The sequence below is a fragment of the Sminthopsis crassicaudata genome, chromosome 1, assembly GCF_048593235.1.
Source record: "Sminthopsis crassicaudata isolate SCR6 chromosome 1, ASM4859323v1, whole genome shotgun sequence".
Classification (NCBI taxonomy): Eukaryota; Metazoa; Chordata; class Mammalia; order Dasyuromorphia; family Dasyuridae; genus Sminthopsis; species Sminthopsis crassicaudata.
The window spans coordinates 167612578-167636446 of record NC_133617.1 but is presented as its reverse complement, the minus strand read 5'-3'; the positions used below and the strand labels follow the sequence as shown (position 1 = coordinate 167636446).

The window sequence follows — 23869 nt, the reverse complement described above, 5'->3', positions numbered from 1 at the left end:
AGAATGTCCATTTTGCCCTCAAAATCGATTTTTCTTTCCAGAGTTTTCCAATTCTATCCCAAAGAGATTTTAAAGAAGGGAAAGGGACCTATATGTGCAAGAATGTTTGTGGCAGCCCTTTTTGTAGTGGCCAGAAACTGGAAATTGAGTGGATGCCCATCAATTGGAGAATGGCTGAATAAACTGTGGCATATGAATGTTACAGAATATTATTTTTCTGTAAAAAATGACCAGCAGGATGATTTCAGAAAGGCCTGGAGAGACTTACATGAACTGATGCTGAATGAAATGAACAGGACCGGAGATTATTATATACTTCAACAACAATACTGTGTGATGATCAATTCTGATGGACGTGGCCATCTTCAACTATGAGATGAACCAAATCAGTTCCAATAGAGCAGTAATGAATTGAACCAGGTACACCCAGTGAAAGAACTCTGGGAAATGACTATGAATTACTATATAGAATTCCCAATCCCTCTATTTTTGTTCGCCTGCATTTTTGATTTCCTTCACAGGCTAATTGTACACTATTTCAAAGTCTGATTCTTTTTGTACAGTAAAACAACTGTTTGGACATATATACATATATTGTATTTAATTTATACTTTAACAAATTTATCATGTATTGGTCAACCTGCCATGGCGGGGGGGTAGGGGAGGAAAGGAGGGGAAAAATTGGAGCAAAAGGTTTGGCAATTGTAAATGCTGTAAAATTACCCATGCATATATCTGGCAAATAAAAAGCTAAAAAAAAAAAATAAATAAATAAATAAAAAGATTTCTATCTCTCAACTTTGGTCAAGAGCAAGGAAATTCTATTGTCTTTCTCTAACCATTTATACAGCAGGAGACTTTACATTTGCCATCATCACTTTATAGATGAGAAACTAAATGGATTCCTAAATTTCATGTAGTCTAATTTCATTTTACAGGGGAGGTCCAGAAAACTTAAAATGACTTAAGTCACAAAACTGATCTGAACGAAGAGATTCTTACTGCAAATCCAGCACTTTCTTTTTTTCTTTTTCTTTTTCCTTTTTTTTTTTTTATACAGTAATAGCAATTATGTTTTATTTTTTAAATTTTTACAAAAATTTTACGCATAGGTAATTTTCCAGCATTGACAACTGCAAAACCTTTTGTTCTTTCGCTGGGTGTAGCTGGTTCAGTTCATTACTGCTCTAATGGAACTGATTAAGTTCATCTCATAGTTGAAGATGGCCACATCCATCAGAATTGATCATCATATAGTATTGTTGCTGAAGTATACAACAATCTCCTGGTCCTGCTCATTTCACTAAGCGTCAGTTCATGTAAGTCTCTCCAGGCCTTTCTGAAATCCCCTTCTGGTCATTTCTTACAGAACAATAATATTCCAAAGCATTCATGTACCACAATTTATTCAGCCATTCTCCAATTGATGGGCATCCACATAGTTTCCAGTTTCTGGCCACTACAAAGAGGGCTGCCACAAACATTCTTGCACATATATGTCCCTTTCCCTTCTTTAAAATCTCTTTGGGATATAAGCCCAATAGTAACGCTACTAGATCAAAGGGTATGCACAGTTTGATAACTCTTTTGAGCATAGTTCCAAATTGCTCTCCAGAATGGCTGAAATACAGCATTCTTTCCCATAAACCTTATGTTCCAGTTCTCAAAATACCATGTAGGAATTCCCACTCTCACAATTGCTTTTTGGGAACATCTTTCTGCCACACTCATCAGAACTCACCAAAATACCAAATCTGTAAAGTAATTCCCAAGATACCATAATAACCAGAACCTCAAAAATAGAAAGGAGGGGCAGCTAGATGGTGCAGTAAAAGGTCCCCCATCCCCTCTACCCTCAGAGTCAGGGGGATCTGAGTTCAAATATGACCTTAAGACAATTAACACTTTCCAGCTTTATGATCCTGGGCAGGTATATTACCCCAACTACTAGATAGCCAAAAAAAAAAAAAAAAAAAAAGGAGGGGGGAGGTAAGGAGAAAAGAAAAAGTATGCAAAACAGAAAATAAGTTCTACTACCATTGTGGATAGAATCCTCATAAACAAATGCTTCAAAAGAATTGGTATCACTATTACCCAAGGATTTAAATCTGTTTTTTTTTTCCCCAACTCAATAATACTAAGTTAGCTGTAATTAGTGTCATTGTTCTTTACCTGACTGATCCAAATTCCTTAAAGGTAGGGGTACCCATCTCAAATTTCTCCTACACAGTGCCATGAACATAGTAGTATTTACTAATGCTTATTTACTATTTACTGACTGACTAATCAATTTTTAAGCAATAAGTAGAATCTAATTTAGTCAAAAGCTATGCCTCATTCTGATGCATTCAATCAAAATGTTATGATCAAATACTGTATAATATATATCCTGGATTAATTTTTCCCTCAGTCATCAGAGTGGAACATCTTTATTTTTTCAAAGCACATTATTCAATATTAAAATCCCTCTGTCCAAAAAAAAAAAAAAAAAAGAGAGAGAGAGAGAGAGAGAAAAAAAGGGGGGGGGAGAGGGAGGAGAAGAAGAGATCAGAATCACAAAGCTAATAAGTATCTGAGGCCAGATATGGACCCTGATTCCAGGGTCACTGCTCTATTAACTGCATCACCTAGCTACCCCTTTGCCCAATGCATTCCTCAGGCCAGGAACCCAACAAAAAGAAAATAGTGGGAAGCAGGGAGGGAAGGGGAAGAGAGGAGGAGAGGAGAGAAGGCAGTTTCCTTTTCAATAAAAACAACAACAAAATTGGATAAACAGATGTTGGAAGAAGGTGAGACTAAAAAAAATCCCCTGGACACTTTGGGGGAACTCAATATGTCACTAAGAATATGGATTACTCACTGGAAACTGATTTAAATAAATTCTTAAAATACTTAAGTTATCTTTAATTAAAATCACATGCTGAATCTCAGAAAATAGCCTAATAATTCCAGTTGTAATTTCCTTTAAGGTCATAATTTTCTTATGGATATTACCAGAGGCCCAATGATTTTATTCTTAATTGAGTGACACCATAAGGAAGTTTTTAAAAGGCTCCATTTACCATCAGTCAAGATGTATATCACATGACACCAGAGCAAAAAACCTGTATAACTGATCCACTGAACTGAATTCAACAGGTCCAAACACATTTTAACAAATTATAACAACATTTCCCTTTATACTTGACAGTAATTCCAGCTCCCCACTCCATCCCTCTCTCCTCTCACAAAGTCTTGTGATAACACTGGGTGAGGCTGAGTGAAGATGAGTGTTGAGAAAAAATATTTTAGCCAAACAAACTACCTTTCTGTCCAAAGGAAAAAGAGTGAACACACATTTTGGGTAGAAAAGTTTTTTAGAATACAGATGAGCACCAGTGGATTTATGGTATTTATGTGAAATACGAGATTAAAATGGACAACAAATGAGTTGGAGGAGCCGTTGGGAGGTGGGGAAATAGACTGACTAGTGAGTGAGGAGAGGGGTGGAGAGAGAAGGATGGCAGAGAGTCAAAGAAGAGCTTCCCAGTGCTGTTCCACCTATGATCTCAAACCGGATCAAAGGCACCTTCTAGTAATTCTAGTGTTGTGCTAGTCCAGTCATGCTCATCCAGCAGGCAGGTCAGGCTAGCAGGACGCAGAGTTTTGGCTATGACGTAGGCCATTCTGATGATGAGACTAAAAATCCAGAAAAGTAACCAAGCAAGATGCTGTAAATCCCAAGGAGAAATTTCCCTACCCTTTGGCTGTATCTGATTGCTATGTGTACAGGGCTCTTTGTGGGAACATCTCTGCTAGTCAAATGGCTGTGAGAATCCTGGAAAAATTCCCTTGGATGATGCCAGTGAATTAAACGATCTCAATCTTAATCCCAATTAAAAAAAAAAAAAAAAAAGATACCTGGGCAAAATTCATAATCAAGCTATTAGATGTTTCATGCATTTCTGGCTTCACTCCAGAAATACAAAAAAGTGGAGAACAAAGGAGGACAAATCTACAAATGTACTTATCTGCAAAATGAAGTGTTGGATTAAATGATCAAGTCCCTTGTAGCTCAAAATTCTCTCTCAACACAATGTTTCAGAACTTGCCTTTCTCTATTACCTGAGATCTTTAGCGGCAAAGAAAAAACAGAGAGAGTGAGTCTCTTCTTTTGTTCATTACTGTCTAGCACATATGTACAGTTCAAGTGGACAAGGAGGCCTTAACAGAGTATCAGGGAATCTTCACACAAACCAAGTGTTTCATAACAGTTCCACAGAAAGCTCGGTAAACGATAAATTACTGATGACGGCAGCTCTGAAGAGCTGGGGGGTGATGTCACATCCCTTCTAAGCTTTGCTTTTAGCCTCTTGAGGAATAAAGTCTTTCTCCTTTAAGGGCTTCAGACAGAAACTCTTGGCTTCTGAAACTATTATTAGTGTGCACAGCCCTTCATCAGTTCCCTCAGAGTGGTCTCATCTGGCTTCCAGCTTAGCAACCCTGTTTTCCTCTCTATTCCCAGTCCCCAAACTTTCTTGGTCTTATTAGGCCTTGAGTTGAGCCTACAGACACTTCAATAACAAGCTGATAATCTCCTTCCTTCTTGATATGCCAAGGATGGTTTATTTCTAATGGGTCTATTTGTACTTTGTATCCCCTTCCAAATTTATACTATGCTGACTTGTATTTCCCTATTCCTGTCCTTTTTTGGTCCACCTTTTGTTTTCTGAAAAAACATCTTATCCATATTTATACACATCCGCCACCCCTGAGCATTTCAGCCTATCTGAAATTAACATTTCAATACTTCTTATGACCTAAATGTCATGTTCATATTAAAATTAAGCTCATATTCAAGACTGGTCTTCAGGTCAACCTTCCACACAATATAACAATCCTCTCTACAATAACCTTGTGGGGCTATTTGAAAGTAATATGCCAAAAGTAGATCCCAACATTTCTTGAAACTATGGTAAAGCAATTGAGAAAGGCACAAGAGAACTTTGCTGTTTCTACTTTTTTTTCCTATTTTAAAAATCTGGGGTGTTTTAAATTTCTGACCTCTTTTCTTCCTGGGATGTCATGTATGAGTAGGAGCAGCAAAGGTTGAAGAGAATGATTTTAACCCTTCAGACTCTGATTTTACATTCTACTTGAATGACTTTTATTTCTTCTCCTTAGTTGTATGCCCACTATTCAGCACCATACCTGGCACAAAACAGATGGCTTAATAAATATTTTTGGCTAAATGAGTATTTCTAGCAATGGAAAACTTCATTTTACATGGGACCCATTCCATTTCAATTATCTCTCCCAATTCTATGGGTCATCAATATGTTTGCTAATTATTAGAAAGTTCAGTCTGCACTTTTCTCCAATTTGTGCACAAGTCTGGACTATGGTTGTAGAACACTATGCAATACTAGACTTAGCTGATATGCTATTTAGTTTTGTAGAACTTTTGTTTTAAAAATTCTTTGTTATAAGGGATGGAGAAGCAGAGACAAGTTGAAAAATATAGTTGGCATAATAACAAAACAATATAACCAGGCCTTCCCTCTGATTTTTAAAAATTATCCTTTTAAAAGCAAGAGTTGACCTTTGTGATGTCATGAATCACTCACAGTCTGAGGAAACTTATTGGCCCCTTTTCTTAGAATAAGGTAAAGTATGTTCAGTAAGTAGAAATTAGATAGCGTAAAATAAAAACCAGAATATTATAAAGAAAATCAATTATACTTAAATATAATTATCAAAATGTGTTAAAAAAAAAAAAAAGTTATGAGCCCTAAGAAGCCCTGCTCCAGAGCAGCAGAGAAGTCCACATTCTTACTGAACTTAACTGAACACCTTAGAAGTGTTATGTTTCTTATTCAAGTTTTTACTTCTCCAGGTGAAATATTTTTTGGTACATTCAATTATTCCTCAGTCAGCTTCTGGACTCTAGTTGCCCTATTCAGAATTTATTTAATATATCATACTCTTAGAATGGAATAATGGATGTTTTGTCAGAAGACATGGGTCCAATTGTAGTTCAATCATTTAATATTTAGACAAGTCACTTAACCTCTCTTTGTCTCATTCTCCTCATCTGTTAAGTAGGTGGGGTTGGACTAACAAGCCTCAGGCTGGGGAAACTTGCCAGGGAAGAATATAATGTACAGCTCAGTTTCTTAAACTGTGAGCCATAACCTCACATGGAGTCTCATAACTGAATAGGGAGGTCGCAAAATGATGATTTATTACTAGTAAATGTTTGATTTGTTTACTTCTATACCCTGAGTCACAGAAAAATTTCCCTAGTAGAATAAATTCAAAAAGCCCACTAATCTAAGGTTTAGGGCATTCTTTTCATTTAATTTGAAGACAATCACAAATGTGCTCAGGCAAATCATGTTCATTTTCTCAATCACAAAAATGAGAGAAAAGTGGGCCTAGAGGATGCCTGGGATTCCCCTCTTCCACCTTTGTCACAGTTCTCCATATCTACATAGGCCATCTTGATCTTCATTGGACACATAGTGTTCCTCCCAAAAAAAAAAAATCACAGAACTGAGATGGAGATGGAAACACCTCCCAATTAGATCTTTTATTTCACAGATGAGAATTCCCTGGGGCAACATTAAAGGTAACAAGTAGGAAATTGAGGTAACAAAAGTCTGGTGGATTGAGTTCACATCTTTAGCTTTTCTCTTTTTTTTTGTGATACAAGAGTCAACACTGACCTGGGTACTTTTAGCCATAATCAACCCATTACCACATTCAAGTGAACTATCATGCCCATGCTTTATGCACCTGTGTGCTTTTCTAAGATTCCAAAGATTAAGTCAGAGAACAACTTTACCTTCAAAATAAAAGGCACTAAAAGGATTTAGAACAGTGGTCCTCAAACTTTTAAAATAAGGGGCTAGTTCCCTGTCCCTCAGACTGTGGGAGGGCCGGACTATAATAAAAACAAAAACTCGCACTGTCTCCACCCCTCAGCCCATTTGCCATAACCTGGAGGGCAGCATCTGGCCCATGGGCTGTAGTTTGAGAACCCCTGATTTAGAATGTGTAAATTAAAAAAAAAAAAAAAAAAAAAAAAACACTGAGAATTCATGTAACTACATTCAAAACAAGAAAATGGGTAGGAAAGAAAAGGAAGAATAGCATTAGAATAGCCCAGAAAGGAGGGAGAGAGAAGGAAGGGGGGCCTAGTCTAAGTAAGAAACTGCTAGGTGCTCACCAATCTTTTTTCCACTAATACTTGTGCTGAGCTACACAGAATGCTCTGACATGTTACAGGGAAAAATGCACAAAGTACAAACCATCAGTGAAAACAAAAAAGAAAAGCAAAACCTCAAAGAAAAGCTCTTAAGTCAGGGAGGGCAGATCAGCTTCAGTGCCTCGAAATGCAAAAGAGCTTATGCAAGTGAGTTCATAGGGAATAGAAGAGAGATGACTAGGGTGGGGGAAAAGCCTAGTCCCAGCTCTGGAGTAATTAGTTTGTGACCTTCAGCAAATCACTTTAACACTATGAATTGAGACATCTATAAAACATGGGGATTAGATGAAATGATTGCAAATGGCCCTTCCAGTTATTAAAGTTTTTATATTGCCCTCATTATAAATTAAGTTTCACAAAGGCAGAGACTGTTTTGTTATCTGTTTTCTTCTTTGTGACATGGAATTTTGGTGCTTTTTTCCTTCACAGAAGGCCTACTACCTAAAATGATTATTCTGAGCTGGTGAAAAGAAAACAAATGTAGAAATTCAGGGCTTCCCACCACCACCCCAGGCTGTGGGTAAGTGACTTGCCCAGGGTCACACAGCTAGGAAGACTTAAGTGTCTGAGATCAGATTTGAACTGGGGTCCTCCTGAAGTCAGGGCTGGTGCTCTATCCACTGCGCTACCTAGCTGCCCCAAAATTAAGGGCTTTTAAAACGCCTCAATATAACTAGAAAGGCAAAGCAGGTAGTCAGGAATCCCCAGGTCATGGATTTAGACCCCCAATGATTCAACTTAAAACCTCAGGTTAATCACAGTTAACACCTCACAGCACCTCAGTTTTGCCACCTGTAAAATCAAAATAAGACTAAGGATACACTTGAATGAATTGTTATTCAAGTATAAAGACCTACTACTATACAATAGTCAAATTCTGGCACAAGCCCATTATATAACTACACTGCCAGTTTACGGAAATGTGAATTTTTCCACACAGAAGGCCAACCTCTGCTCAAAGAAAGGAGGAGAAAAATATCCATCAGATACACTTGTGGCAAGGTAAAATATAGATCCAATCAGATCAAATAAAATGCTAAGACTGTATCTAATTCCCCCTTAATTGGGGAAGAAAGGGAAAGGTGGCAGACTTCTGAGAAGGAAAATGTTAGATGAAGAACTTTTTGCTTCTAATGACCTTAACAAACCAGAAAAAAAAAAAAAAAAAAAAAAAAAAAAAAAAAAAAAACCTGACAATGAGTGGGTACATTATGATGTTTGCTAGCTCTAGCTTGTTCAGCCCAAACAGGTTGGACAGGTTGGATATTTAAACAAAGGTAGTGGTGGTAGGAGGGAAGGAGGGGGTAGGGAATCCAACTCCTAAAGCAGAACAAGTATGTGCTAAAGTAAAATTGAAGCTAGTGTACTGAAAAGTTTCTGACTAAGACAGAAAGGCTCTCCTCCTATAGCAAATAATTACTGTAAAGCTAAACCAATTATACCATCAGGAACTTCAAAATTCTCAGGACAGAAAGCAACTGGAATGATGGGAGAAAATAAGTGGATGTGTTATAGAGTGAATACTTGGCAACAATCATCATTCACCATCCTTACCCCCAAACACACACCTTTCACTGACCTGATTTCTATCCTGCACAGTTGCTCAGCTGTTCAAGTACCAGCAAGCATGGGTGCTCCAGATATTGATGCCATGTCACAAGTTTTACTGCTCTATCTAATGCTAATTACATTTTAAAAGGTTTCTCCAATGTCTGTATTCAAAAAGATAATTTTGATACTTCTCTCCCCAGGGAGTAAGTTAAGAGAGTGAGAGAGATTAGGGAGGTAGAGGAGAGATGTGTGTAGTGGGGTATGTGTATATTGAACGGTGGGAGGGAAAGAGGACAAAAGAGTAATAAGCAATAAAATGCAAAAAACTCTTGATGTATTCTAGATTTATTATGTTAAGGGATGAAGAACAGTATTTAGTTATAAATCAAGACCAAAATCTGTGATTCCATGGTAGAAACAAAAAACAAAAAAAATAAAATTAAAAAAAAATCTAACTTCAAAATCACATGCATTATGAAACAGTGCCAAGAATCAAGCATCTGACGTTTTTTCTTTCTGAAATCTAATTGTTATGTAAAGCTAAGACGAAAATGTCAACATTAGCTATAGACATATTCAAAATATCCAGGGGAAAATAATTAATGGACCATTCCAAATGACTAAAGATACGAAAGTAAAAAGCAGGTCATTCAAACAAAAATGTGCCCACAACTACAGCAACTGACAACAATACAATTCTTAACTTTCGAGTTTAGGTGTTACTGACAGTAAAGCATTTCATTAGAGGAAAAAAAAACACTTAAAAATTCTATCTAATCCATCCTCCAGTCCTCAATGAATAAAGGTAACATTATATTATATATTTTGTAATATGAAAAGCAAGGATTATTCTAAAGTATCACACTGAAAAGGATGTTGGAATAACATCAGACCGTGGTAACAGTTATGCTACCTTTTGGCAAGGTAACATAAGTCAGGTGAAGGTCATGCTCGTAAAAATGAGGACCCCTATAGGCAAGAAAAGGGAATACAGATTTAAGGCATTGGTTTTGCTCATGCAAGCACACTGCTGAGAAGTGGTAAGAAACTTCTATGCTTTGCAAAGGCTTACTTTGTACTAGTGCAGAGTTTAAACTTTACGTTCCTTGGTCCTGTATCAAGCTGAAACTACTGAGAATATCTGTTGTGATTTAATTGTTTGATTCTAAAAACTTCTACAAACCTTATTTGGGGGAAAAAAAAAAAAAAAAGAACTGAAACATGTCAAGTACCAAAGTATAATGAAATTAAGTTCTGGATTTGGGAGTCTGGGAGCCTAGGATTCAAACTCATCTGTGGTACTTACTTCCTGCTATAACCTCCCTGAGACTTAAATTTTTCATCTATAAAACAAATGGAGTTGACCAGATGGCCTCTATGATCCTTTCCAGATCTCAACCAATCACTCCTTTAGATTGTAATATACATTGTCAATGCACTTGGTGTACAATCTCTTTTCAAGCTCACAGCCTGTTTGACCATAGATTAGAGGCAATTTGAGCATCTTGAAAAGCACAATAACTCAGAAAATTAGTAATAAACATTTTTTATGGAAAAAAGAGATTTATATCTTCCTATTCTTCGGGAAGAATTAGAAGTTATCAGTCATGCTACAACTCGATTTACTAATTTTTAATTGGAAAAATAAGTGGGATTCCCATCCTTGTCACAAATTCTGTGTCAATACACATGATGAGTAGCAACTCCATTTTGTCTGTAGTTTTTCTCTCTCTTGCCTCCTGTTTGTACTACAGTTCTTTAACATTTTACTGCCCAAACATCAAGGAACAGTTCTACCTAGCATGTTTTCAAGGCGTAGTTACAGTGAAGAAAAGTTTTCCTTGTTAGTAGTCCCTAGCAATAGACCTGTCCCATCAAATAATACTGTCTCCCCTCTTCCTGCTTTGGAACAGCTCCCAGCAACAACTTTGTCCAATCCTAAGGTTCCTATACCTAACTCATCTCCAGCCTATATGGAATCAAATCAATAAACACTAATTGAATGTCCATTATCTTATCAGGCATAGTGTCATGCAATGAAATTACTATTAAATTATTTCCGTATATACACAAAACTCTGATCAACCAGAATTGCTCAATAGACATGACATAGTTCTGTAAATTAAATTGTGTGTGTGTGTGTGTGTGTCCAGCATTATTTAGTGAATCCTAAGATATAACTTTATTGGATCATTTATCTCTTCTTAAAGAGACATGAGGAAATAAAAACCACTTAATTCAAGTTTTACTGTATCCAGAAATTAAATTGCTTTTAAGGTTAACTTGCCATTGATTCCCTCCACATTTTGATAAAAACTAACTACACCACCTTTCTTTCTTTCTTTTTTTTTTTTTTACAAGCAGGATGTTTTTTCCTTTGAGACCAGATCTGATACATTCCCTCAGAAACGCATGGTAAGTGAATCAGGCACCTAATGATTAAGAGACTCTTCTTTCAAGATGCAACTGACTGGGGCTGTTCAGTGGTCATCTCCATGCGTCAGAAACACCAAGTACCAGAACAAGTTACAGGCTGTCTTCACTTGGATTCAGAAACTTGGTATTACTATAATATGAGTTCACAAGGCCCTTACTCACTCTGAGGATTGAGGTCAAAGAATGATGACCCATTTCCCTTTGCAAGGATTTTCTCTGGCTGCTTCTACATCCTGAGGATGGCATTCAACATGATGAAGGCAACTTAGTACCAGATTTGGCCAATTTGGTGGGAGGTGGATATGCTCAAAGCAGATTCTCAAAGTCATAGTTATCAAATTTCTCCATAGCAAATATTTTCATTTTCTCTGAATACTTTAGTCATTGTTTATATTCACTCTGATCATCTATTGAGGTCTCAATAGCAGCTATTAAATAATTAGCCATTCCAAGAGATTTTTCCTTCCTCTTTATGTCCTTCTGATGAAACAGTGAGAACAAGACTTTCTTCCACAGAAAATAAAATTGAGAAGTTGGCTGTGGTTGACCTCTACTGCCAACATCCTGACCATTTCTCTAGATTGGTCCCACCTCCAGCTCCTTAAGTCTTATTTTTTTTTAAAGGGGGCAAATTCAATATAAACTATTATTCATCTCTTTACCATGTAAAAATATCTGAAAGAAGACATCACTCCAAAAGACAGATTTATGCTCAGCTGTCTGTCTCTTGGGTTACTATCTCTATCAGTCTTAGTTCTGTGAATTAAAAATATTTTTAAACTAGCATTTGCTGAACTTTTTCCCTTCAAGTGCCTTTTACCAAAGGGTTCTGGCTCAGTTTCTCAAGTTTGTTTTGGAAGACCAGCATCATTAAATATTTATTTAAAAAAATTTATGTGGGAGAACTGAGAAAGGACTCCTGGAGCCCAGAAATTGGTACTACTGTATTCATGATATATGAATTTGTACATGATTGCAAACTCACTCTCCTGACCTGGAATCAAATGATGAGATTAGTAAGACTTTGGTTGCAGGATTTACGCAGCCTCAGAATCCGCAGACAGGGAAGTGGCCACCACTATTAAAACTGCACCAGAACTCAGTAATAAAGCTAACACTTCTCTTCAAATTTTTGCTAAATTTTCTTTTCTTTCCTACAGAGGCACATCTAAAGTGACCAATTTTTTCTAAAATATTCCTAGTTTCCCATCGCAATATAAAAAAAGCTTATCCACACTCAATAGACAATTGAAATGTAGCTTTTTGTTATTGTGAAATATATTTTAACTTACAAATGCCATGATGCATACCAGCAAAAGACATCATTTTTACAGATCTCAATACTTTTTTTTTTTTTATTAAGCCAGAATCAAGTATGATAAATTAGGTGTTTCAAAAATGCTAACTCCACATGATGTTAACCATCGTGAAAATGGATTCCATTTCACTAAAAACAAACAAACCAACTCCCTTCCAACCCTCCTTCCCCCCACAAAAAACCTGCATGCCAAATTTGGTAACCTGGAACTTGATTTTATTTCATTTTGCCATATCTCACCAATTATATAATGAGTCTTTCTTCATTTGTTACTAGGCTAAACTAACATCTATTAAAGTAATGTAGGAAATAACATGACACAATTCAAAAAGACTATAAGGACAGCTAGATGGTGCAGTGAATAAAGTCTGTTAGACCTGAGTTCGAATTGGACTTCAGACACATTTTTAAGCTGTGTGGCCCTGGGTTTGTCACTTAACCCCAATTGCCTCACCTCTCTCCCCAAAATCCCCCCCATTTTTTCATTATATGTAAACACAATTTTTAATATTCATTTTTCCAAAATTCTGAGATCCAACTGGTTGCATATATTCAATCATAGATAATTGTCCTATAAAAAGAAGAGGCTGATTGATCTCTAACATCAACCCAGTTGTCAATCTATGATCCTCTGACTATGAAATTTCAAGTGAAGTCAGAGTTTTTCCTTAAAAAATACAAATGTTTTACTCTATAGGATTGGTAGTTATTAAACTGTTAAAAAAGCAACTGGCAGAACAGCTAGGTGATATAGTGGATAGAGCACCAGCCCTGAAATCAGGAATTCTGTCTGCTTCAGATTCCTTATCGGTAAACCTACTTCACAAGGCTATTGTGAAAATCAAATGAGATAAATAATATATGCACACAGTGCTTTGTATACCTAAACTATCTTTTTTGAACTGTTACTGTTCTTTATTTATCAATAGACCAAAAAAAAAAAAAAAAATTTTGTCCTCTCTACATGTGCTCTGCTAGTTTCAAGTTTGATGATAGAAACACTTTAGCCAAATGGAAAGTGGAGTCTGGCCTATGCCATAGGGATTTATAGCAATTCAAAATGGAATAAATCGGTCTAACATCAGAGATAGATTCACAATAACTCAGAAAGGTAAAAAGACTAAGTCATTTGCCAATATTCTCTCCTCTGTTCAGAGTTCTCCTGTAGGAGCTCCCACCGAAGCAAGAAGAGCTGGGCAAACAGAGGAGAGAAGATGTCAGATTAAAAGATAAGGACTTGGGCAGAGATTAAAAAAGCATGGCTTGAGATGAGAAGGGGCTTTAGGACTAGTTAAAGAACAGAAGTGGATGGAATGGCCTAAAGTGATGATAATGCTGGAGGGGATAAAGGGAAAAAGGGAATATTACACAGAATGAGGTTGTATAATAGATTACTTTTATACACCAAAAATAAATCTCAATGGTATTTAAAATGGGAGAAAAAAAATATCACCTTTTAGGGGTGATATCAGGCTCATTAAAACCAAAAAAACAACAAAAAATGGAATGTCCACACCTAGCTTATACTTTAAATTGGATTTACAACAAGTGGTTTGTCCCACATCATCCTAACATTCTCTCACATTGTTCACTCCCACTTCCCAGGCAGCAATCTGATAGGATTCTATCAGAAAGTACTTTTCTGAGATGGAGCCAAGATATTTTTCCTTTTCTTTGTTTCATCCTGTTCTGTTGCTCCAATATTAGCAATGTCAGTTAACCTTTCATTAAAGAGGTCCAGATAAGGAATAGGTATATACAAATACTTAAAAGGCAAAAGGGAGGATTCAAAAAAAAAAAAAAAAAAAAAAAAAAAAAAAAAAAAGTATTCATATTTAGAGTTATACTTTCTGATAAGCAGCCCACCACTAACACCCTCACAAAGAAAAATCAAATGGCACAATTGGAATGCCTCTTTTGAACTCTGAAAAGCTAAGGACTGAACTCAGATGAAATCTTTTGTGTGTGTGTGTGTGTGTGTGTGTGTGTGGTGTGGTGTGAGATCACATCTCTGTTTAAAATTATTAACAGAGGAATATCAAGAATATAGTGAAAGTAACTTATAGAGCTAAAGACTTCTTTCTCTAGGGAGAGAACACACCATATGCTTCATAGAAGAGCTAGGAGAAAATCCATTCTTCCCTCTTCTTCCAGAAACCAGTAGCCAGACAGTCCAGCTCATGACTTACCTGTGCATATTTCCATTGGTTGTAAAAGACTGTCCACAAACTGAACATTTATAAGGTCTTTCACCAGAATGCACCAGCATGTGGCGATCCAAGGAGCTTGCTGAGCTCAGAGACTTTCCACAGATGCTGCAGGAATGGTCTGTCCCTCCAGTGTCCGTGTTATGCTAAAGAAAAGAGGGTCTTATTAAAGTCATTCTATATCACTGTCAACCACTGGAACCATTATAAAAATAAAGTTTAATAAAGCAACTCCCTGAAACATTACAATCTATTTGGCTCCCAACACCCTTTTATATTCCACCTTTCTTGTGTTTGGTGGATTTTTTACTTTCAGCTTCAAAATAAACAGGTTAGGACCTTGGACAGACATATTTGGCTCGAAAGGGACAGGCTTTTGCCAGTTTTTTCCCCTCTAATGTTTCTCTCCACCCTCCACCACCTTCTAAATTTCCATGTTGAAAACATTAACATTATAAGAAATAAGCCTCTCTTTTCCTGTACATTGTATGTGTTTGGGTCAACAGATCATATTTGGATCTTCCTAGGCAGATGGAATCTCAGCAAATTAATGAAATACTAGAATTTGGGCCTCTACAAACATGGTGATTGCCCCTGGTCAGTCTCCAACTTAAACCTCAATTAGATGCTGTCTATATGAAGCTAATGGAGAGGAAGTGAAACTCTGCATAGGCTAGGATATTTTCCTCAAACTTTTCTTTAAGGATGAAACATTTACATCCAAATTGGAGGTCAAAAGCTTTGACTACTTAGAAGGCCCACAATTCTCCACTTTCAAAAAAACAAACAAACAAACAAACAAAAAAAAAAAAAAAAAAAAAAAACAACAACAACCAAAAAAACTACTCTCTTTTACAGTATCAATCATCCTACACTAAAAAGTAAGTTGGGTACTGTGCAAGTGTCTCAAAGTTTAAAAAATAATAATACAAAAATAGTTATTTCCATATTAGGGATTTCTGCCAACAGGGATGTCTTTCTGCATATATTCATTTCTACCACTTTTAGGAAACTTAAAATCAAGAAGTTATTACAGGCAATTGGGATTTTCTCAAAGTAAAACAAAATGAATTAACAAATATAAATCTGAGCATACTCTAAAATATCCCTAAAATCAAACCAATAAATTAAAAAATTACAAAAAGAGACCCAAAATCCCAGCATACCTGACGAATGTGCATAGTTAGCTGATGTTGAGTAGTGCAAATCTTTTCACACAAGGGACAAGTATAGGAAGACTTTTCCTCTTTAGTTTCCTATAAAAACAGGAAGATAACTAATATTTATTTATTCAACACAAACTAATCCTAATAAATTTGACAGCCAATGATTTTGTTTAAATTGAAACTGATATTAACACCAATGAAAATAAGCACTTTAAATACCCAGTTAAACAGAAAAGTAATTGTACATGAAATGCTAAATTCCAGTTATGGACTACATGATTTTCTTTTTGAAATCCATAACCCAGAGCTACTTTTACTTAAATTGTCTATTTAAATAATGCTAAGGGAATGTGATTGATAAAGACGAACCCTAAGTCACAGACAGAGCTAGTAAACAACACAAGTCTATTAATTCTCCATTCAGGGCATTCTCCATTACTATAAGGGCCTCTCCTAAAACTAAAACAGCATTCAGTATCAGGATAAAAATAAAGCAGAAGCTCAAAATATTGCCCCTTCAGAAAACATTGGAAAGGCTTCAGAATTGATTCTCCTCAGTGACCAAGTGACTTCAAAGGGCTGACAGTGAGTCTACAGCCTGTCTGGAAATGTGCCTCAGAATACTGCTTCCTCCATGTGGCTTTTGTAATTGTTTCAGTGCCTGTGGCCTCTTTCTTATGCCCTCCTCTTCCCCTGTATTCATTTTGTATATACTGAGGTTTGTCTCCCTTAATAAACCATAAAGCTCATTGAGGACAAGGAACTATTTGTAGCTTTTGTGCCCCCACTTTCAACTATAGTGCCTAAAACAATGAAAATGCTTCATTTAAATCAATAAGTATGTATTTATTAAGCAGCTACTAAGTACCAAACCCTGTATACAAAGAGAAAAATGAAACTCCCAAGTATTGACATAATAATTTATAAAAATAGTATCTACAAATTGGCTACTTTGTTCATGACACTATGATAAAGGGCTTCTCAGAAGTTCTCATTTGATCCTCACTTAGGAAGTAGATGCTATTATTCACTGCATTTTAGAATTAAGGAAAATAGGAGTTTAAGAGTTTAAGAGACCTGTGCAATATCACATAGCTAGTGTCTGAGGGAGGATTTCAACTCAGGTCTTCCTAACTCCAGACTCAAGCCACTCTAGACCACTTAGCTAAATAAACAATAGAAACACGAAGTACATAAAAAAAATACATATAGGATGGGGTAAGATACAAAAAATAATGTATGTGATGTGAAAAAATAAAAATTAAAACAATTTAAAACACTGCCCAAATTTGGAACTATGCTCAAAAAGTTGTCAAACTGTGTATACTCTTTTATCCAGCAATGTTACTACTGGGCTTATATCCCAAAGAGATCTTAAAGAAGTGGCTATCTTCAGCAATGAGAGGATCCAAATCAGTTCCAATTGATCAGTGATGAACAGAACTAGATATACCCAAAGAAAGAACACTGGGAAATGAGTGTGGACCACAACATAGAATTTGCACTCTTTCTGTTGTTGTTTGCTTACATTTTTGTTTTTCTTCCCAGGTTACTTTTACCTTCTTTCTAAATCCGATTTTTCTTGTGCAACAAGATAATTGTATAAATATATAGACATATATTGTATTTAACATATACTTTAACATGTTTAAACATGTATGCTACTGCTTGTCATCTAGAGGAGGGGGTGTAGGGAAGAAAGGAAAAGTTGGAACAGAAGTTTTTACAAGGGCCAATATTGAAAAATTACCCATGCATATGCTTTGTCAATTATATATATAAACAAACCACACTGCCAAATATAAAATGAATAAATGTATATAAATATACATATATACAAACAAATATACATACTAAGTAATTAAATACAAGGTACTTGAGGGAAAAGCAGGGAGATTAATTAAAGGAATGAAGAAAAAAGGCTCAATGCAGATGATGATGTATCTTAAAGGAAAGAAGGAATTCTCAGAATTCTCTATGAATGGCCAGTATAAAGGGAGCAGAATGTCCATGAGCTAAATGTCCTGAATAAGAAGGCCAGTTTGGTTAAATCAGTGTATAATGTTCCATGGACCTAGAAAATTAGGTACAGGTCAGGCAGAGGCATTTATATTTAAGAATGGGGGAAGTAGGCAGCTAGGTGGTTCAGTGGATAGAGCACTGGCCTTGAATTCAGGAGGACCCAAGTTCAAATCTGGTCTCAGACACTTAATGCTTCCTAGCTGTGTGACCCTGGGCAAGTCACTTAACCCCAGCCTCAGGGAAAGGGGGAAAAAAAAAAAAAAAAAAAAGAATGGGGGAAGAGACTTGGACAAAGGAATCAGGATGCTAGATGGACTCCCCTCTCAATAGACAAATTCACACCACAGAGCAATTACCAGTTCACCTTGAAACAGAGATTCAACATCATGGAGTTGATCCTGGGGTTTATTAACCAAAACCCAAATTTTTTCTGGTGCATTACATACTATAAATGGAGCCCATCCAAACCAAATATGGCTTGGAAAGAATGAATTTTACTGACCCACTGGACTCTCTGTTCTATCCCCATATAGCCACAAATGGTGAACATCACTACTGCTGAAAAGACACTGATGAAAATCAAGCTACTAGAGTATAGTTGGTGAAGGAACACTTCCTGAGCTGAAAGATAAAATTAGCAGCTAATTTGATAACTTACTATTCCATAATGAAGCAATCTGACACTCTTGTTAGACATTCAGCTAGAGGCTAATCTGTTCTGGAAGTCAGTGAGAGCACTTAGGAGATTTATCCCCAAGGCTCCTTTTCATCTCTCAGGGACTCCATTTTTATCTTGGGGGAGGGTAGAAAAGAGAAGACCCTCCCTTCAATCCTAACATAGTTTCCTGGTTAAAAACAAAACAAAACAAAACAAAAACAAAAAACAAAAAAAGACAAAAACATCATGTAAAAAAAAAAGTCTGGGGTCAGTAGCTGAAAGAACTCAAATGAGAACATGCTCTACTGGCTCTTCCCTGCATTTATCAACAAAGGAGGGGTCTGGAACCAAACTATCACCTTGTGGTTGATGTATGGTCACTCTCATGGTGCTTATGAACCACTTGAGCAGACTTCCACAAGGCCTCAGAAGCAAGCTAGAACTCTCACCTATATCTGGAAAGACTGGCCATTATTATTATTAAGAAAGTGGTTATTAAAAAGAGCTTTCTTTTGCTCTCCTTCCCTTTCCTCTAACTCTCTGACCCCTCTTTTTGGTCCTAACAAAATTGAGAAGGGTTTGGATAGGAATGAAGGGGAAGGGACCGTAAGAGGGGAAACTCAGAGAGGTAACAGAGTGGGTCAGGGACTAAGAAAAAGCTTTCTTTTTTCTCTCTTCTCCATTGGGAGGAAGAGGGGGAAAGAAGGGAAAGGTTCTCCATTCTCTCATCAAATTGATGTTTTTTTCCTAATCCAAATATCCAGTGTGTTAGATGCTGGTTCAGCTTCTAAAAAGTTGAATACAGTGAACCACAGACAAAACACTAAATGTGTAACCCTGGGCATGTCACTTAGTTTGTGCCTTCTTTTCCTCCTCTATAAAACGAACTGGAAAATAAAATGGCAAAACATTGCAGTGTCTGCCAAGAAAGCCCTAATTGGATCATGAAAAATTGGACAGGACTGAAAAAGAGCTGAACAAGCAAACAAGGCACCCCAAAAGATAAATGGTGCGCTCCACATTCTCATGGTCCCTAAAACAAGAGTTATTTTTTTCCTTGATACAATGTTGTGACATCCCAGGAGAGAGGTCACATGGATGAATGAGGTCCCCTTATCCTAAATTCCCAAAGAAATACCCTGTAAAGAATGCCCAAAGTAAAAACAGAAATATGGAGTATGAATGAAGAACAAATGTAAACAACCAAAATAACTACTAAGAGAACAAATACTCCTTGGCTTTAAGAAGCCATACAAACACTAGTGGAAGGACCACTAAATTTAGTCAAGAAAACACAAGATCAAATCTTGGCTCTCTTCTTCCTTACTTATATCACCTTAAACAAGACTTACTGTGCTGGGTTAAAGTTTCCCTATTGGACTTCCAAGTCCAAAACTTAGGAAAGGGTTTCTATTTATATAAATTTTGAATTCACGATATTAAAAGATTAATATCTGTTTTTAATGAGCATATCATAGGTTGCACATATAGAGAATTTCTGGAGTCTCTCTCTCCATCAATACATAACTTTTTAATTTTTATTTTAATAGTTTTTATTTACCAGATATATGTAAGGGTAATTTTACAACATTGACAATTGTCAAACCTTTTGTTCTAATGTTTCCCCTTTCCCCCCCCCCCAGATGGCAGGTTGACCAATACATGTTAAATATGTTAAAGTATAAATTAAATACAATATATGTATACATGTCCAAACAGTTGTTCTACTGTACAAGAGGAATCTGACTTTGAAACAATGTACAATTAGCCTGTGAAGGAAATAAAAAATGCAGGTGAACAAAAATAGAGGCTCATTCCCCCCAAGTATTATATTGTATACAATATACATAACTATTTTTTTTTTTAAAACAGGCTTTGTATCTGCCTGAATAAATGTAAAGGTATTTTTTTTTTTTGTCTTAGAGTGTGGGTGACACAAAAAAAGGTCAGAGAAAGAATAAGGATCATTCACTCTCCAATGCTATTACCTTACTTACGACAGTGGGAACCACAGGCATAAAAAATCTGAGAGGATGATTAAGAATAAATATCTAAATATCGTCCAAAGTGCTCCATCTGCAAATTGAGAATTCCTGTCCATTTATTCTCTCCAACTTCCCTCGATCTAATGCCCACAGAAAAATCTGTCTAAACCATGATTCTTCTCTAGACTCCATGTAACAAAAAGGTGATGCTCTGAAAAGTCCAGTAACCAAATGTAAGGAAATAAAACAGGCACTCTTTAAAAATGATAGAAGATGACCTAATGAAACTGTAATGAAACTTAGATAAAAGGCAGACAGCAGTGGTAAGCAACATCTGTACTATAGGAATGGAAGTTTACTCTTCAAGATAAAACTGACAAGACTGTCATTCATAGTGTTCATTCACAGTTATTAAGAGACAGTTATTATTTAACTACTATTTCCCCAAATATCTGAATCAATAACAATTCTTCTGACTCACAGGCCAGACTTATAAGACTTTGGAGGCCAATTCATCACCACTTACCTGGTTTCTCCTGCCAATCCGATTGGGTCCCGATGACTTTGTTGGGGATTTGATGGCTTGTGAGTTGCTGCCATTCTCTGCAATCTTCCCTACACTCATCACTGCTGACATCATGGTGTGGATGGAAGATAAATCAGAACCTTCTAAGCTGGTGGGCGACTTGGACGTCATATGGCTACAGTTTAGGCTGAAGTTTCTTTTTGCTGGAATTAAAGGAGGAAATGTAAAACATAAAATGTCAGGCAAAGAGAAAACCCAAGAAGTGAACATTCCTTCTTTCTCAGGTGAAGAATTTTAGGGGAGGTTTGTTGGAGAAGGCAAAAAATTGAGAATCCTGATTTTTGGAGGTTGCTAAAACAGTGGGTGAGTTTTTCTCATCCCCCTCACCAAAGAGCTGAGGGAAATAATGGCAGCACCAAAAAATCATTATGCTGTTGGACCTAAAAACAGACCTGAGACACCTATGCCAGACCTATCATTATTAATTCCGCTGTCATGATGCAATCGTGTTAGGAGTCAGAAAACAATGAGAATCGCACTCATCTGTGACATATCACCCAAGTATATTTAAAAACAAAAAACAAAAAACACCCATAATTTAAAGTCACCTGTAATAAGTTATGAAAGAATAACAAACATTTTTTGAGGTCAAAACCTTTCTCCTTGCAAATATCTGTAGCAACTTAATAAAGAAAACATTGGTAACAAAAAGCTAATAAAATTGTATTAATAGATTTTTAATGAATTTGTTTTACTAATCAATAGCACTGAATTATACTTTTAAAAAAGTGATGCCTTATTTGTAAAACGTGAAAAATTGTTCATTTACAATGCTGTCAAACAGCTTATGTCTCAAAATTAAATAAAGGTAAAAATTGAGATTCTGACATCCATACAGATTCTTGAAACTAATCTAGAGCCTTCTATTTGAAACAGTCATTCCATGAAGGGAGGACACAGCAGATGAGTCAGGTGATCTATTTTAGTCAAATATTTTTAATATCAAAACAATTACCTTCATCTTCTATAACTGATATGTATTAAGATTTTCTCTTTGGACGACCACCTTCTACTAGAAATGGCAGGCTAATGTCCGTTTATCTCAGTTTCTTCCTCACTCGTGGTACCACTATTACTGGAAAAGAAGCAAAGGATAAAATAGTCAACAGTGAAGAGCTAAGTCCATTTACCTATTTACATACAGAAATTGGAATGAGTTGCAAAAAATCCTGATAGAGGATTTACTAAGATGTGCAAACATATTACAGAGGACATGTAAAGTTATAAGGGATAATAACAAAAATTTCAATTTTGTCCAAAGCAATAAGGTGATAAGGCACAAAAGGTTACTTTAAAAGTAAAAAAACAGGGGGCAGGCAAATGGGGCAGTGGATAGAGCACCAGCCCAGGCATCAGGAGGACCTGAATTCTAATCTGGCCTCATTGACTTATTTGTTGTATGCTCCTGGGCAAGTCACTTAACTCTAATTGCCTCTTAAGAAAAAAAAAAATGAAAGTAAAAATATTAAACAGTATTTCTATATAAGAACAGTTTTACAATTAACAAAAATGGAAGCTAAACTTAAAAATCTAAGTATCTCAGAAAAATATCTACAAATAGCTAACACAGTTAACTAACTTGCTAACAAAAATGCTTCAAAAAGTTGCAAAGATTTAACCTGCAAAAATGTGTTATTTCCCATTTTGTCTGAACAGGAAGACATTTGTTAAGTCAATTTCCTCTTTTGGGATAATGTGCAAAGTGTGATTCTTTGGTGTTCTAAAGACAAAACCATCTACATTTACTTTAACATTTGAAGAAAAGGTAATTTTTGTTAGAGTATCCTCATTCTCTTGGACTTGAAAGCAAGTATGAGTAATAAAACAAAATGAGAAGCTCAGCTACGTTCAGAAAGAGGAAAAGAGGTCGGCTTCTCTGTCGTGCTTTGACTCATCACAGAGAAGCTGTTGCAAAGCACAAAGCATGCACTAAGCTTCTGGAGCTATGACAAGTTTTTATTCCAGTTTGTTCTACTGTCTTGTACATGAGCTCTCCCTCTGGGACAGATAGGAAGAAGTACACAATACAGAGAACAAGCAAAAAAAAAAGAACCTAATGTGCATTATAAAGCAGTTCATTGTTCTAAGGTAAAAAGGAAAAAAAAACTTAACGTTTAAGCACCAACCATGCACTAATTGGACCAGAGTAAAGTTTCATCATGTTGACTAACTCTTTTCTTTTCTATTAATGGAGTAAAAAATAAAAATAAACAAAAAATATCCCATCAATCTATGGAAACTAATACTAGGGATATTCTCCCACACACACACACTTTTTAGGCTTTTTAAAAACTGAATATGAAAAGTATTACATTCCTAGTAATATTCTAAAATTAACTCCATCCCCCAAACAGGCACATCTTGCAACATAACCCATGAAGTAAAAATCTCTAACTGTATGATGTATTCAGATCAAAAGTTCCAACCAGATTTGAAAATAAATGACTACCTTTGTCAAAATTAACACATTATGATGATGCTGTGAATGGAAGGAACATTGGACTTCATGCCAATGAATAGCTATGATGCTATGGACAAGTCCCTTTGATCCTCCGGCTTCTATATAAGGAGGGGGGTATCCTAGTAGAGCTGGGATTCTTAACCTGGAGGCCATGCAATATTTAGAAAAAGATGGCAGTCTTCGCTTAGACTGCCAAAAAGCATAGGACATAGCAGGTCTCTTTTCAGCTG

General features: G+C 36.2%; 1 protein-coding gene across 1 annotated transcript in view; it reads right to left on the bottom strand.

Annotated features, from left to right (window-relative positions):
• RREB1 (ras responsive element binding protein 1) overlaps positions 1-23869 on the bottom strand; it is a 138331-nt gene that overhangs the window by 53975 nt on the left and 60487 nt on the right. Inside the window, 4 exon segments of the mRNA XM_074271026.1 lie at positions 14744-14907; positions 15928-16017; positions 21119-21321; positions 22134-22253. Coding sequence (XP_074127127.1) covers positions 14744-14907; positions 15928-16017; positions 21119-21289 — 425 coding nt within the window. The 5' untranslated portion in view covers positions 21290-21321; positions 22134-22253.